Source organism: Abrus precatorius, unplaced genomic scaffold, assembly GCF_003935025.1.
Source record: "Abrus precatorius isolate BTA unplaced genomic scaffold, Abrus_2018 Scaffold8, whole genome shotgun sequence".
Lineage (NCBI taxonomy): Eukaryota > Viridiplantae > Streptophyta > Magnoliopsida > Fabales > Fabaceae > Abrus > Abrus precatorius.
The window spans coordinates 6,876,117-6,892,596 of record NW_020874428.1 but is presented as its reverse complement, the minus strand read 5'-3'; the positions used below and the strand labels follow the sequence as shown (position 1 = coordinate 6,892,596).

The 16,480-nt window shown below is 32.5% G+C and overlaps 1 protein-coding gene across 1 annotated transcript; it reads left to right on the top strand.

Moving 5' to 3' along the window:
* Window positions 1-9,347: 9,347 nt before the first annotated feature.
* On the top strand, window positions 9,348-10,787 carry LOC113874153 (hydroquinone glucosyltransferase-like). The gene has a single exon (XM_027512375.1). The coding sequence runs from the start codon at window positions 9,348-9,350 to the stop codon at window positions 10,785-10,787; it is 1,440 nt and encodes a 479-aa protein (XP_027368176.1).
* The last annotated feature ends 5,693 nt before the right edge of the window (window positions 10,788-16,480 follow it).

Genomic DNA, 16,480 nt, shown 5'->3' with positions numbered 1-16,480 from the left:
CTTCTTCATCATAAGACAATGATCATTTCTCCTTTGATATGTAATCAATCCACCTTCGTATATTCTCATATTCATTACCAAATCTAGTAATTTTTGCTGAAAGATTACTTTCAATGGTGTATAACCTACAATGACAACATTAAAAACATTACAAATATGTGCCTTAACATTTAATTATGCTAGACAATACAAATGATACGTAAAATAAAAAGACATACCTAATTTGATAAGGTCTTTCTTCAACGTTATGTTTTTAATTCAGGGATTGAAGTTGCTAGCAATATGACAAATGCAATATATATGATACATATTTGGAGGTTGTCACCCAATGTGTGAATTTGGCACTACCCCTCTTAGATGACGATCTGATGTCAAACAAATTCTCAATTTATTAATAACATGCAAACGAATCATTGTTAAAAATTATTCTCATGTTGACAAAATTTCTCCTTTAATAATTGCAAAAGCTATTAGAAGAACATAATTGTTTTCATCTTGAGTTGTTGTAATGAGCAACATGTATTGATACTTACCCATATAAGAACGTCTCATCTACTTGTAATATAGGTTTATAAAATTTAAAAGCTTCATAACATTGTTTGAATGACCAGAACAATCGTTCAAATACTCTAAACTTGTTATCCACTTCATGACCAACTACAGACTCTATCGTTTCAATTTTATAAATAGATTCAAGAGCATGTAATTGAATGCATTCTAACTAACCTGGCAAGATAGTCTATGATTCATCTTAGTTACTAAAAACTCTAATAATGGCTTTTTGCTATGACTTCTAAGCTTTTTTATATGAAATTTTGTATCTAAACTCAACATTTATTCTCTCTTGTATCAATGAAATATATACTAATGATTCTTTATTCACCATGCCTACGTAAAATTAAAACAATTTAATTAAAAACAATGTAATTGTATACATAATAAAACATAAAATCATTAAAATATATTAAAGATTTGTCTTACCAATTATGCATGAACAAATTAAATTTAAATATAACTTTTAATGATCTTAAGAAATTCTAAGATTGACACATGTATGCGAACAATTTTTTACTTATTTGAATTCTTCTCCATGGACAACTAGGGCTACGGTTCAAACATTTCATATACAAACATATTGATTTAGACTCAGGTACAAAATAACTTTGATGAATCTTCATCGCATAATATTTTAATGCATTTTTCACATCTTCTTTAACATCAAAAAGGAATTAGAGTCTCTCCTGCATTAAAATTTGCAAAAATATTTTTCATTACTATTAACATAATCAATTAAAAATAACAAATTTTAAACATTATATCACATTATCTCCTACTATTTCTTCTTATTGTATATTTAAGTTGGAATCAAATTCGGCTCCAACATGAGTAGAAGAAGTGTCTAACAAAATCTCATCTTGATCATCTCCATCACTACAACTATCATAAACTAAGTCTTCATATTCTTCATCAACATCCTAATTATTTTATTACAATAAATTCATAACTTTTAATTTTTACAAATAAATATTTTAATAAAATAATTTCTAAATTTCAACTTTACCTTGATAGTAATCAAAATTCATAGATATATCATCTTTTTGTTGTAAAAGTAATATATATGATATCTATTTATAAATTATATGCTTTTATTTTCACGCATAATGCTTGAATTTATTTTTTGTTTTTGTCATGCCATTAAAAAATAATGTTAGTAAATTAACATAAAAAATAAATTTAAAAAGATAGAAAACACACACATCAAAAATTAAAACAAAGCAATAAATTAAGGAAATTTTTGAAATAAGTTAAAAATCATATGACAACTTTAGTAATTATATGTATATACCATCACTGGCCGGGAGCCTTCAATATAATAACAAAGATAAAACTCTATGGCACTTTCTAATACTTTGAGTAAACCCATATGCATTTTTCTTATACTCATGCTATTTCAATTTATCAAAGCTATTATAAGAAGGACCGTAGCAATTGGATGATGACCTAGAAGTTTTCTGATACACAGGATCCTTATAACAAGGCAAGTGTAGAGCATACTTACTTCTAGTCAGGGACTAGAGGATAGTCATTATAAACAAAGCTTTCAGAGAGAAGTTTAGAAAGAACTCATGATATATGAAAACACATGTTTTATTTCAATTCGGTTTGCCTCTAAAGGGCAATAGTTCCTCAATATATAGGGATGGAAAGCAAACATAATTATTACAATAGACAAATTTTGATAAGAATCCAACCTTTTATAAAGTTCCTTTGAGCAAACAAACAAAGAAGAAAACTTTTAGTATATATGAGTCACACTAAAAACATAATACATAAAGTTGATTCTGAAATTCTTCAGTCCTTGCAAATAGGCTCATGGCTTGGAGATAAATTTGGGTCATCATCAGTTCCCTATCCTTCCTGATTCATTACAGATTCGTATGGATCCTGAGAGTCCGTTATTGTATCAATAACATGTGATGATTCAGCTCCACCACTAATTATGACATGACTTTCTCTATCACAATTTCCAAAAGTAATGCTGAAAGAGACCAAAGGTGGAATTACTTGTTGGATTTTATTCCACATATTTTGGTCATAAGGATCTGGAGGGCAGATAATATCCATAGATTTTTAACTTTGCACATGTGGTGCTCCATTTTCAACATAAAGATGAGTAATCAGATCAGCCTGATGAAATGGTGGTCTTTCTAGTTCTATTATATCCCTTATACTTCCATAAGTGTTCCAAAATCTAACTTGATTTTGAGTATAGATTAATTTGGAAACTAGATGTTTGAAATAAGGTCTATAAATAATTACCACAGTAATATTTTTTTGAAACTCAGAAGGTGGTAAATTAATTTCTTTCCAAATACAGACTCTCTCTGTTTCAGACTGAATGTCTTTCTTCCAATACTGAATAGGTTAGAACCAGGTTAAGAATTTCCATAACATGAATGACTCATGTTGAGGATTATTAAGAATTCAAACATTTTGAATGTGGGAAAAACTATGGGGTAATGAAATAAGAGAGTGACACACCATAAATACCAAAGGTCTTCTTCAATCATAGAAAACTCCATTAATAAAGCAAAAATATTTAGATAAAGAGCATCAGGATGGAACCATGAAGGTTTTGGTTTGACACCATGGTTATGAAGAGAAGGAGCTAGGCAATGGAACATATGATTTCGTGCAAAGTCTTTTATATATTCTATGGTGAGGAAAATATCATTATTCAACTCAAGTGGAAAGATACGAAGAGGTTGGTAGCTTGTACTTGCTTCAGCTATGTTGAGTGAGAATATTAGTAGATAACTGTGTGCAGAGGTGATAATGGAGATAGGCTTTTTTGGTCTGGATAATAGATCAAGGACAATATTATTTTCTTCTTTGATATGTTTAACAATAAAATCATACCTGGGAATCAATTCTTAAGCCTAAGAATTTGAGGATCAAGAGGCATTTTATTTTTGAATTTAAGAAGAGTTGAAAAAGAGGAATTATCCATTTGAACTTCAAAATTGTATCCTCTTAAATGGAAATCAAATTTTTGAATTCCATTTTTTACTACTAGAGCTTCCTTGAATGTAGTATAATAATGCTTCTTTGACTTTTTGAATTGTCCACTAGCATGTCCACAATAAGCCTTTTTCCCACAGCTCCCCAATAATGATCACTGGCATCAGTTTGAAAGATCCTTTTTCCCTCTCCGGGGATTTTTAAGGGTGGAGGATTTTGAGCTATCTATTTCAAATGATGAACAGCTTTAGTCTGTTCTAAACCCATGGTGAAGGGTTTTTCCTCAAGAGTTTTGATAGAGGACTTATATATTAAGCAGCATTAGGAATAAAATCCCTAATATAATTCAAGACCCCTAAAAATTGTTGGATCTTTTGACAGTGAAATTTTCATTAGAAAAATTGAGCAATTCTTCTGCAATATGAGGTTGAGGTTGATAATTTTCCTGAGAAAAATGTATTTCCAAAAAATCTATCTAGGATTGACAATTTTGAGACCAAATTAGTTTGATACAGTTTCATATAACTTTCATCTAAACTATGCAGTTTGGAAAAAGTTTGATACCAATTGGCAATTTTGAGACCAAATTGGTTTTGAAAAGTTTTCCATCAGCAGCTACAAATAGAGAGGAATCTTTTCTCCAGACTTCTTTGAGAAGAATGTCTAAATTTATCATTGTTCTTTGTCCTCCAGTATCCATGTAGGCAATAGCTTTGATGGGTATAGCAAATTTTGAAGAAAGAAGTTGAACTTCAACACAAGGTTGTGATGGAGTTGGAGTAAGGCTGCTGACTTCTTGGGCAGAACAGAGAGAGGAATAGAACCACTCTCTTTATAAGATGAATCTGAGGAATCATCAGAGGAGTCTTGAATGGCAAAAACAGTGTCTTGGTTAGCTTCTTCTTGTTTTGAATATTCTGATTCACTATCTCCTTCAAGAGAGTCTAAAGAATTTACCAAATTTTGAGCTTTGGCATCTTTATTGGAACATTTTTTGGCGAAATGACCTTTTTTGCCACATATAAAGTATCTGGTGCCTTTATTCTTTCCTCTTTTTAATTTTTTCTTAAAAAAATTTATTTTTTTCTTCCTTTTTTTCGAGAACTTCTTGATCTTTCCTTTCTTTTTTGGATGAACAAACGCATTTCTTGTCTTTTCATCCGATCTCAAGATAATTCTTCTTGCAGGCTTTTGTAAATTTTGATCTTTGATTCATGATATCTATAAAAAACAAATATTGTTTGCAAAGTTTATCAAGAGTTTCAATATTCATCTGGTGGATTTGCCCAAGACTCAAATTAGTTAAGTCTCTTCCTTGGGCCGTAATCATTTTGTGAATTTCAGGTTGTAATTCCTAAGGAAGAGAAGCAACATAGGTGTTTTTGAGACTTGTATCATTGTATCTATTGAGAAGATAAAAACTCTCCATCATTCTTTTGTGGTGCTAGTTCAAATGACTTTTATTTAATGAGCAACACTTCATCTCAAAATAGTCTTGCCTGACTTTCTTATCATAAAGATCCATATTTCCTACAAATTCTTAGTGTATCGTTCCAAGGACAGAAATTATATTGGATAATTGATGAAACTAGTCTTGTTTGACACTTCCAAAATTGTGGTACCACTCTTTCAGAGAGCCAGTCATTTTGCAACAAAATTCTTCAATGACTTTATATGGATCAGCATCTGTTTTCATGAATTTTGTATCAAGCCATGTGCCAAAATCGAGTAGTCTTTTCCTCCAGTGCTTAGAAGAAACATCATCAAGAGTAAAATAAGGACCTCCATTGAGTTTGGAGCCTTTTTTATCTCTTTTATTTATTTCCTCATCTTCATCTTCTTGAGAATCATAAAAAGATCCTCTAAAATTGCTGGACTCAACAGTATGAACCATCATCATTCTAGTAATATCAGTGAAGTCTTTTTCTGCCATTTCTAATGTTTCTGTAGAAATTGTCTCAGATGATTCTTCAGATATTTCTGAATTGCTCCAGGAATCAATATTGGAAGTTCTAGAGGATTCAGTGGTTGTATCTTCTTCAGATAAGTTAGAATCAGATTCTTCAGCAATATTTTCCTCTCCATTACTAATCCTTGGAAAAATGCCTTTTTTGGACTAGTTTTTGAAGATTTCTTTGGAGGAGAGGGTTCATCATCATCTGAAGAACTTAAATATTTAGTTTTCACAGTATCTGAAGAAGAAATACTCATCTTTCCTTTTACTTTTGAGCTTTTGGGAATAGGCTCAGGTTTTGGCCTATAAGCTGAAGGAAGAGAGTGTGAAGGTGCTGTGAACGTTTCCCTAGAGTACAAAGGAGATGGACTGAAAGGAGAATAATAAGTGGATTAAACAGGAGGTGGTACAAAAAAGAAATTTAGTTCATGATCCCTATTTTGTTGTTTTGCAGCAATCAACTCATCCATTTCTTTAATCTGCTCTTTGAGTCTCATGATTTCTTTATCTTTTTTATGATATTCTCATGTAAACACGGCCTCTTCTTCAGTCAGTTTCGAGATATCTAACTCCAATCTAGCAATCTGCTTTTGAGATTCTTTGTAATACTTTCTGAGTTTATTAGAAAGGTGTTGGAGTCTTTCATCATTCTTATGGACGGATTCAACAATCTGGTTTATTTGTCCATCCATCTTTTCAGGAGTTTGTTTTGAGCTAGAGAATTCTCAGTTTGCCAGTTGAGAACTTCTTCAGCCTGAGATGGAGCTTTCAAAACTCCATCAGATTGGACTTCAGAGAGTATCACTAATGGCTTAGTATTGACCTTAGTGACAGGATCAACTTTCCTTTCAAGCGAAGGAAAATCTTCATCATATTTTGAAAACATCATGCAAGGAATGGGACTTTGGACTTTTTCTGGAGAAAAGCTAAAAGAATTGCAGAGTCCTGGAAAAGGAGGCCAAGTGATCAAATCAGGATCACTAGGAGGCTTAGACAAAAGTCCCTCTTTTTTCAAGATTTCAAGGGTTTCTTCATAAATAGGAAGAGGCTTTCTTTCTCTCCTTATTCTTACCCATAGAGTAAATTCAGGATCTCTCCTTCTGGGTTGAGGAGGCAGTTTACAAGGTTTCTTTTTCTTTGAATTGCCTTCATCATCATTATCTGATTCTTCATCAGATGTATCACCAGTATGCATCCAATAATCACAATCAGGATCACACATAGAAGGATCAACATCACACATGAAATGACCATCAAATTTATCAGAAAAGATAGGAGATCCATCAGATCTGAAACTGTATACTAGAATTCTATCTTCTCCTTCTACTAGAATAACCATCATTGATTGAAAGCAATTGGAGGACGGGCTAAGTTCATCTTCTGGCTTTTTGAATATAGTCTGAACACCACCATCTACAAATCTTCTGAAAGTGGCTTCAAAGGACTGAATTGGTTTGTTATTTTTCCTGATCTTCTCATAATTGGTTGTCCATTCAAGAGGAATTGGCTTGAGAAGTTCTTCTCTAGGAATTTGTCTGGAAACTTGGATGATAGATAGAACTTCATCCTTATTTCTGTTGGCAATAACAAAAAGGTTGTCATTAACTATTCCTAGAAGAGGAAGATCATGGGCATGATTTTGTAGCCTGTAAATCATTTGGTGATGAAGAGTTGCAGATAAAGCTTCTTCAATCTGCTCAGCTCCAGTAAGTTGAATTTGAACCTTCAACCTTGTTGGAAGAGTCTTGTCTTTCAAAGACACATTATAGTTTGGGAAAATAGTGTGAACCACACTTCCAGCATGAAGAGTGGTTAGCAAAGTGGCTATAACAGCATGCTTATAGTGGATATAAGTGGTATCAAGAAGAGAAATTATGGCAATAACTGAAAGATTTTTCCTACCATGCAGAGATAGGACTAATCTAATTGCTCTAAAGTGTAGAGCAGTATATCCCTCAGTCTTCCAGTGATCTATAAATGTCTTAGGGATCTCAAGATCAATATATTGCTCTTTTGAGGTGACAGGTAATTCACATTGATCCATTCTAGTGGTTTGGACATACTCTTTAATGGGAGACTATTTTCTAAGGATCAACAATTTGATCCTGTTGGTCAGAGACTTTTTCGTCCTAAAAATATTGTAAGAGCTTAACAAAGGAGGAATAGATTCTTGAACTTGTGCATCTTCAGGAACATATGTATATTTTATCAGATTTTCTATTTTGTCAGCAGCAGTTATGACACAACTTTTTGGTAATGAGATTAGTGAGTTTAAGAGAACAGGAAAAATTTCAGTAGAAGAGGATTGGGCAGTGTTTGTGGTTGTGTTCATGGTTGTAAAGGTCTTACTCACTTTGGTTATGATGACTATCACACTTATCCCCCTTTTCAATAGAGACTTTAGGCTCTGAGTTAAATCAGGTGTTCGTGGCATTGTTACAGATAGAGGCGACTGTTGATACAGTCTCTCTAGTAGATGTCTGTCAGCTTTCCAGCCTATACACTTGATCATAAATAAAAACATTGAGCATGTAAATGATTTTGTTAAGTCATTGTATTTAAATCCTAATTAATCATTATTGTGTGATTTATAGCTTGAACGAGTGTGATTCTTCTATTTTATTCATGACTTTGAAATTATTGGATCAAGTTACTTGGGATGAGGAGATACACTTAAAAAAATAACGTGTTCTTATGTTAACAAATTAAAAAACTAACAGTTACCAATTATAATCTTAATTATTAATTTTTTAATCAATAATTATTACTATATTTTACGTTGATACAAAATTTACAGGTAAAGAATCAACTTATATTATAAATAAAAGTTTATTATTTAAAAAGTGAAATATTTAATTAAATTACTTTTTTTACAAGTTTCATACTATTTCTTTGTTATAATAATTTTACTTTTTATTCATTTTATTAATTTTATTCTGAAGATTAAAATTGTTATTTAACTTTCTTTAGTATCTTATATATATTTTTATATTTTTTATAAATATAATTTTACATGTTTAAAAATTTATCTTATTTTATGTTTGTTTTTTGTATTCTGAGTTAATTTTTAAGATTCTTATTTCTTAAATGTATTATTATTATTGATTATTGACATTTAATTTTAAAAAAATTGAAACTATAAAATAAATATATTATTTTAAAATGAAGTCTATTTTAAAATTATTTAATTTTATTGAATTTGCATTACTTTGATATATACTATTTATAATTATAGAATTAAATCAAAATAATATTTTTTTAAATATTGTTATATATATATATATATATATATATATATATATATATATATATCGGTGCATATCGCGTGTTACATTAAATAATAATAAATGATAGGTAACCTAGATTCTATAAGAGGATTTTCCGGATGGAAAAACAAAGTTTGCTGTATTTTTGTAAATTACACGTTTACTGTTAGACTCTGAAACCGATGTTTTTGTTTCATCGTTGTTAAACTAAATTCATTAAAAAAAGGAAAAACTAAGGAAAATATTTATATGCTTGTATATTTTCTTTTTCTTTTTCTTTTTCTCTTTTTTCGCCTTTTGTATATATAAAAAATGAGATGTACACTAACTATTTTTCAAAAAGAAAAGGTATGGACAATTGAATGGACGAAAATGCAATATTGCATTGCGTATACCCGAGGCAGATCTCATTTAGGAATATATCCTTTTTCTCTTAGATCTACTTTATCAATGATCATCATTTATCTTTTAAATTTCTATTTTTGTCCCTTCATCACTGTGGTGAATAGAATCAATTTCCATTAACATATATAAGTCATCCTCATCCCAAACAATTTAGCATTTTGATTGAACGCACAGAATCCACCAATCAAGACAAAACAATCATGGGAAGCAGAGTGCACCTTGAGTTCTTACCTGATAAACCACACGTTGCGGTTATCCCCAGCACAGGCATAGGCAATATCACACCCCTCCTTGAGTTCGCAAAGCACCTTGCAACCCACCATGGCTTCCATGTCAGCTTCCTCTACACCACCACCGACTCATCCACCGCACAAAACCAACAAGTTCACTCACCCCACCATCCCCCCAACCTCCACGTCGTCAATCTCCCACCCGTTGACCTCTCCGACATAGTCAACGACCAGACCCCAATCCTGACCCGCCTGTGTCTCAACCTGGAACAAAGCTTTCACTACCTTAACACACAACTTCCTCAACAACACAACAAACCTCAAGCCATAGTCATTGACATGTTCTGCACCCAAGCTTTCGATGCCTTCAAGGACCTTCCCAACATTCCCATCTTTATCTACTTCACTACCTCCGCACACATGCTCGCTTTCTCTTTGTTTCTCCCACAACTCGACAGTGATGTGGAGGGTGAATTCGTGGACCTTCCCGAACCGGTTCAGGTACCCGGGTGCAAACCCATACGAATTACAGACTTGATGAACCAAGTCGCGAACCGGAAAATCGACGAATACAAATGGTGCCTTTATCATTTTGGTCGTTTACCAATGGCTAAAGGAATAATTTTGAACACGTGGCAAGATGTGGAACCTGTCACGTTCAAAGCACTGAGGGACCACTCGTTTTACCAGAACATACCCATTCCACCGGTTTATCCCATTGGACCGTTAATTAAAGAATACGAACCGGTAACAGAAACTACACCGGAATGCCTTGCTTGGCTCGATATCCAATCCTCTGGTTCGGTTCTGTTTGTTTCGTTCGGTAGTGGGGGCATTTTGAGTGTGGAACAACAAACCGAGTTGGCTTGGGGGTTGGAACTAAGTGGCCAACGGTTCATGTGGGTGGTTCGTGCGGCCAATAATTCCAATGCCTCTGCCACGTTTTTCAACGTTGGTGGCGATGTCAATGATCCGACGTCTTATTTGCCTGAAGGGTTTCTTGGGAGGACGCGAGAGAGAGGTATGGTAGTTATGTCGTGGGCTCCACAAGCGACGGTTCTACGCCACGCATCTACGGGCGCGTTTTTGTCACACTGCGGATGGAACTCCACGATGGAGAGCGTGGCGAATGGGGTGCCGATGATCGCGTGGCCATTGTACGCAGAGCAGAGAATGAATGCTACGATGCTGGAAGAAGATGTAGGCGTCGCAGTGAAAGTGAAGGGAGAAGGTGTGATTGGAAGGAAAGAGATTGAGAGAGTTGTGAGAATGGTGATGGAAGGAGAAGGAGGAAAGGTTATGAAACAAAGAGCAAGAGAGTTGAAAGATAGTGCAGCAAAAGCGTTAGAAATCGAGGGTTCTTCCTCCATGGCACGAGCGTCTCTTGCAAAACTACTCATAGCTGAGTAGAATAACACAAAGGCATCTGGACCCTTTCTTTGTTCTAAGAATAACCTTGATTTACACTGAAGTTTCACATCACTTCAATGCTCTTTTTGATTTGATGAAGAATAATTTCAGCTTTTGCTCTACTGTTGTAAAGCTGAAAAAATGTTCGTCATTTAATGGAAACTAAGATAGTAAATTAGTCTCTTAATTTTTTTTATTGTAATTAAATTTATTTTATTTTATTTCTTTAATTTATAAGAGTGTTTAAATAATCTTACTATCTATTTTTTCATATGTTACATCAATGTATTTTTAATTATTAATTATTTAGTTTTAACTATTTGTTAGTTAGATAACTATTCTTTTGACACGTACATAAACCACACTTGGCTATTGTATTAGTTAGTTGTTTTTTCAAAAAAAGAGTATTCCTTTATAATTATCTCTCTTAAGTTTACCGATATGGTATCGAGAGAATCATTATTTCAGCTGCTGCATTGAAGCTTCCTCTTATAACAAATCTGCAAACCATTATTGAACCTCCAAATAATCCTTTTAGTCCCTGTTACATGACTTAGAATGAGAATCTTTCTCTTGTTTTTGGTGATCCGGTTTTGAATGAGTGCAATTACTATGGTTAGGCTTGATCAATGACGATATAGTTGTTCTCAAAGAACAAGCTTTATTTCGCAATGGAACTACCGATTTCACATATTAGAGATCCTTTACGTGCCAATTGGATCTAATGCTACACGATGGTTGTTTCTTGGTTGCATCGTTGGATGAGTTCTTCGATTTACACTATCATTTGGATGCATAATGCTGTTGACATTTGGAGCAACTTGCGGAATCGTTTCTCCCGAGGTAATCAGTTTGCAAGGATAGATCTATACTTGTAAGCAAGGTAAGCTTAACAGTCTCTGAATATTATACAAAAATGAAAACACTCTGGGAGGAATTTGATGTGTTTGAGCCTATTCCTTCACATACTTATAATCATATTTGTCACTATATAGCGATTAATTGATTTTGTATCCATCAACTTTGGTTATGTCGTTCAATTTTTGCGCGCTTGAAACGGACAATTCTTTCAAGTTCACTCTCTCAAATCATATTGATGCATCCGGTACCGATGATTGTGCATGTCTTTTCAGTGATCTTGCAATAAGAACTTGAGTTTAGGAACTTGATTTTACACCATACCACTGATACTTCTGATGTTGGTTAGTGTTTGTTAATATGTCTAGCAAAAATTCATCTAATACTTCTTCTAACAAAACTTCTTCATTCAAGAGAGGTGGTGGCAAAAATCATGCTTGCCGTCTTGGTAAAAGTGGTGGTCATACTTGAACCTATTTGTGATAATCATAGTGTTGACACTTGTTTTCGAAAACATGAATTCCCACTGGCTATAAATTCAAAGGATAGAATACACGCACAGGTAACATAGTTAACACTAACTCATCCCCAAACAATCAGGAGGATGTAAATCAAAAGAAGGAATCTTTTAATGGTCAGTTCACACTGTCTCAAGAAAACTATGAAAACCTTACGACATTATTTCAATTTCGGCAATTCTCCACTTCTCTGAATCGTGCTCAAACCTTGTCAAAACTGCTCTAATAAATACGGACAAGGACAATCCAGGTATATCCTTTCACTCTCAAGGCACCTGGGTTTTAGACACAGGTAGCACTGACCATTTTTGTTAAGATAAACACCTGATATCTTCTGTAAAATCTATTAATCTTATCCAAATCGCTAAGCCTGGTATTATTTTTGTTTCTTCTAATCTATTGCTTAGAAATATTATTTATATTCCTAGCTTTTAGATCAATCTTATCTCCATTTTCAAATTATCTCATTACAAATTAAAAAAATACTAATTTGTAGCAGTTAAATTTTATAATTATTGGCAATTTTATTTGTCTTTAAATTACTTTTTAACAGTTATAAAATTGAGGCTTTTTTACCATAATAAAATTAAAATTACATAAATGTCTTGTTTAGTATTTAAAAGAAAATGATTTAAATAAATTTTTTTTAAAAATGAAAAATGATTTAAATCGATTTCAATTTGTTATGCATATTTACTTTTACAAAAGTCGATTAAAATTGACTTTGGTTGCTTTTTTAGCTGTGTGAAAGTCGATTTAAATCGATTTCAGTGTAGAGAATAAGTCAACTTGAATCGACTTCAGTGTAAGGAGGACGCCAACTTAAATCGGCTTTGGTGGAGGGAGAGGTTGTAACCAATTTGGACGTGCTACCTATCCGCCATGACTACCCTAGAAGGAAGAAACATCTTTGAGAAGAATCAGCTGAAAGAAAGGAAGAAGAAAAAAATACAATGCAAGTACAATGGAGATGAATAATAATTTAAATCAACTTAATTTTGTTGATCATATTACAAGTAAACTGTCGTGTAAATGTTTAAAAAAATTATTTTATATTATTTGAATTTTTTAATTTAATATATCATTAAATATTTAGTTGTCTAATTAAGATGACTGTTATATATATTGTATAAATGTCTGTTACATATTTAATCAAGTGTAGGTTATAGAACTATTAGTGTATTTTATATTAGAATTTTTACTATTTATTACAATCAATTAAATAATTATAGTTTTAAGCAAGTAAACATTTAAACTATAACTTAGTAAATTAGAATAAATTTAAATTTAATGAGTAATAATAATAATATTTTAAAAGTTTTAATTGTTGATTCGTGTTGTAGTAATTTGTTTATTTATTTTAATGGACTTTATACATTTAGATAATGTTAATTAAATCCACCTTTCATGTCCAATACTAATGTTATGACTTGGCTACATTTAACCATCGGATTACATTGCCTATATGTCAATTGAAGTTGAACTTGTCCCTTCACTAAAGTCGATTCAAGTCACTTAATCTTACACTAAAGTCGATTCAAGTTAACTTCTGCTTTGCACTAAAGTCGATTCAAGTTGACATCATCTTTGCACTGAAGTTGATTCAAGTAGACTTCCTTTCTACACTGAAGTCGATTCAAATTGACTTTCCTTTTACACTGAAGTTGATTCAAGTCGACTTCCTCTCTGCACTGAAGTCAACTCAAGTTGACTTTTTCTCTACACTAAAGTCAATTTAAATCGACTTTCACATAGTAAAAAAAAGCAACCACAATCGATTAAAATTGACTTCTATAGAAGCAAATATGGCACAGTGCACAACAAACTAAAATCTATTCAAATCATTTTTCGTTTTAAAAAAAATCAATTTAAATCGTCTTTTAAATGTTAAACAAGACATTTATGTAATTTTGATTTGATTTTATTTTATTATGGTAAAAAAGCCCAAAATTGATGTTAAAAACTAAATTGTGGCAATTATATAAGATCATTGCAAATATTGACATAAATCTTGAGACAAGTATTTAGTGAAGGTTACTAAATTTTTAGATTATCGTTGACTTGAAAAAATAAATAAATTCAAAGAGATAGCACTGCCAATTTTAAAGTGCCATTATATTTTAAAATTTTAATAAAATAAATTTTAAAGTGATTGTGTTTGTTATAATTGTTGTTAATTTATATGAGCGTGGGGTAGTTAATAAACTGTCATTATTTTGTATGCTTTTCTTTTTAAAAAAAAAATTACATCATTTTGCTATTCCTATACCTTCAACTTGTTATAACAAATTTAAGTTAAAATATATCATTAATAAATTTTATAAATACTTGAGATCAAGTAATAATGTTAATTTTTTTTTATTAAACGAGGTCAAAAAGACCTAGCAAAAAGTTCAAAAAACAAGTCTAGGATGCCAAATACCACCAGCATCCAGGCTCAAGAAAGGGAGAAGAGAAGTGGAGAAAATCGTAAAAGCAAATTAGGGAGAGAGTTCCTCAAGGCCTATTTTAGCTAAGACATCTGCACATTTGTTAGATTCTTTGTAAATATGCATGATCCTAATAGACCTAATAGATTTAAAAAGGTCCCTAATATTATATATAAGGTACCACTAAAGATGGGAGAGCTCGTGTCCACTAAGAATAAGACCAACAACTTCCTTAAAGTCACTCTCAATCCACACTGCGTGAATGTTCTGATTGATCACCAATTGGATAGCAAGGAGAAACCCCCGAAGCTCAGCTGCTAGAGGTGTGCAAGATTCTAATTTGCCATAGAATCCAACCACCAGCTTCCCCTGATTATCACAAATGAAGCCAACACAAGCAAAGGCAGCATTGCTTGAGGTATAGATAACTCCCATCAATATTTAGCTTGAATTGTCTAGAAGGAGAAGGGCACCATTTAAAACTTCTTGGAAAATAAAATGATCCCAAACCTCTTTGGAAAAAACACAATCCCTTAACACATGCATAATAGATTCATTATGATTTTCACATCTAGCGCAAGTTAAGGAAGAGGACATATTCCTCTTACATCATTCCTCATTATTGAGCAAACACCAATGAGCAATTTTCCAGAGCAACAAAGTAATTTTAGGCTGACCTTTCCACTTCTAAATTACATTAAAGATGTTATTACAATTAGTAGGAGAACTAGGATGAGCAAAGATCAAAGAATAGGCAGATTTAATGAAAAAAAATTCATAACTAGTTAGAGATCAGAACACTTTATCTGGGCCATTGGACAAACTAGGAGAGCTAACAAGAGCAATAGCATCACAGATATAATCAGGGAAAGCATCGTTAATTTTAGCCTAATCCCAATCTACATTAGCAAAAAAATAAAGTACCAAGGGTATTCAAATCAAACTCGAGTATATGATATTTAGAATGACTAGCTAAATTATGAATATTGGGTAACCAGTCATCAGTCCAAAACTTAATGGACATGCCATCATTAACCATCCATCTTAGACCCTGAGAAAAATTAGGCCAAATAGAAGTTATACTTTTCTAAAGATAGAAAGAAGAAGGTCTTGCCCCCACTAGAAGGAAATTGGCCAAGGGAGAACTGATATTTGTGACTAAGAATTTGGACCTAGAGATTAAAAGGAGAGGTGATAAGTCTCAAACATAATTTCATTAGAAAGGCTTTATGAAGAGTTACAAGGTCTTAGCTTTAGGTTTACAGATATTTTACCAGCTAATTAGATTACATTTCTTCCCACTCAAAGCCCCCTGAATAAATTCCTACAGAGACTATTGATTTCACTGCATATTGAGATTGGAAGAAGGAAAGATTGCATAACATATGAAGGAATACTCATAAGGCTAGATTGGACTAAGGTCACCCTGCCAGCAAGTAAGAGAAAATTCATTTTCCATAAAGAAAGCTTCTTCCTTATTTTATCAATGAGAAAATAAAAATTTTGCCCGAAGGATTTGGTGTGAAGAATTGGAACTACCAATCTGGTTAGAACAAGTAATATTAAGATATTCACTAATAGATCAAGTAAGTGAAGGGTCAAAATTTTTGGAAAAGAATAAGATTTATTTGTGTTAATTTTTAATCTTGAAACAACACAGAATTCTTCAAGAACATTTTTAATAATCACTGCTTGATTAGAATCAGCCTTAGCAACAAGAATTGTATCATCAGCGTAAAATAAGTGAGAAACCAAGGGATCCTAGGAACCAAATCTAAAAGGGATCCAATATGCTCTATTAATTTTGTCTTGGATCATATGAGCTAATCTCTCAATACAAAGAACAAAGATATAGGGATCTCCCTGCCTAATACCCCTAACTGGCTTA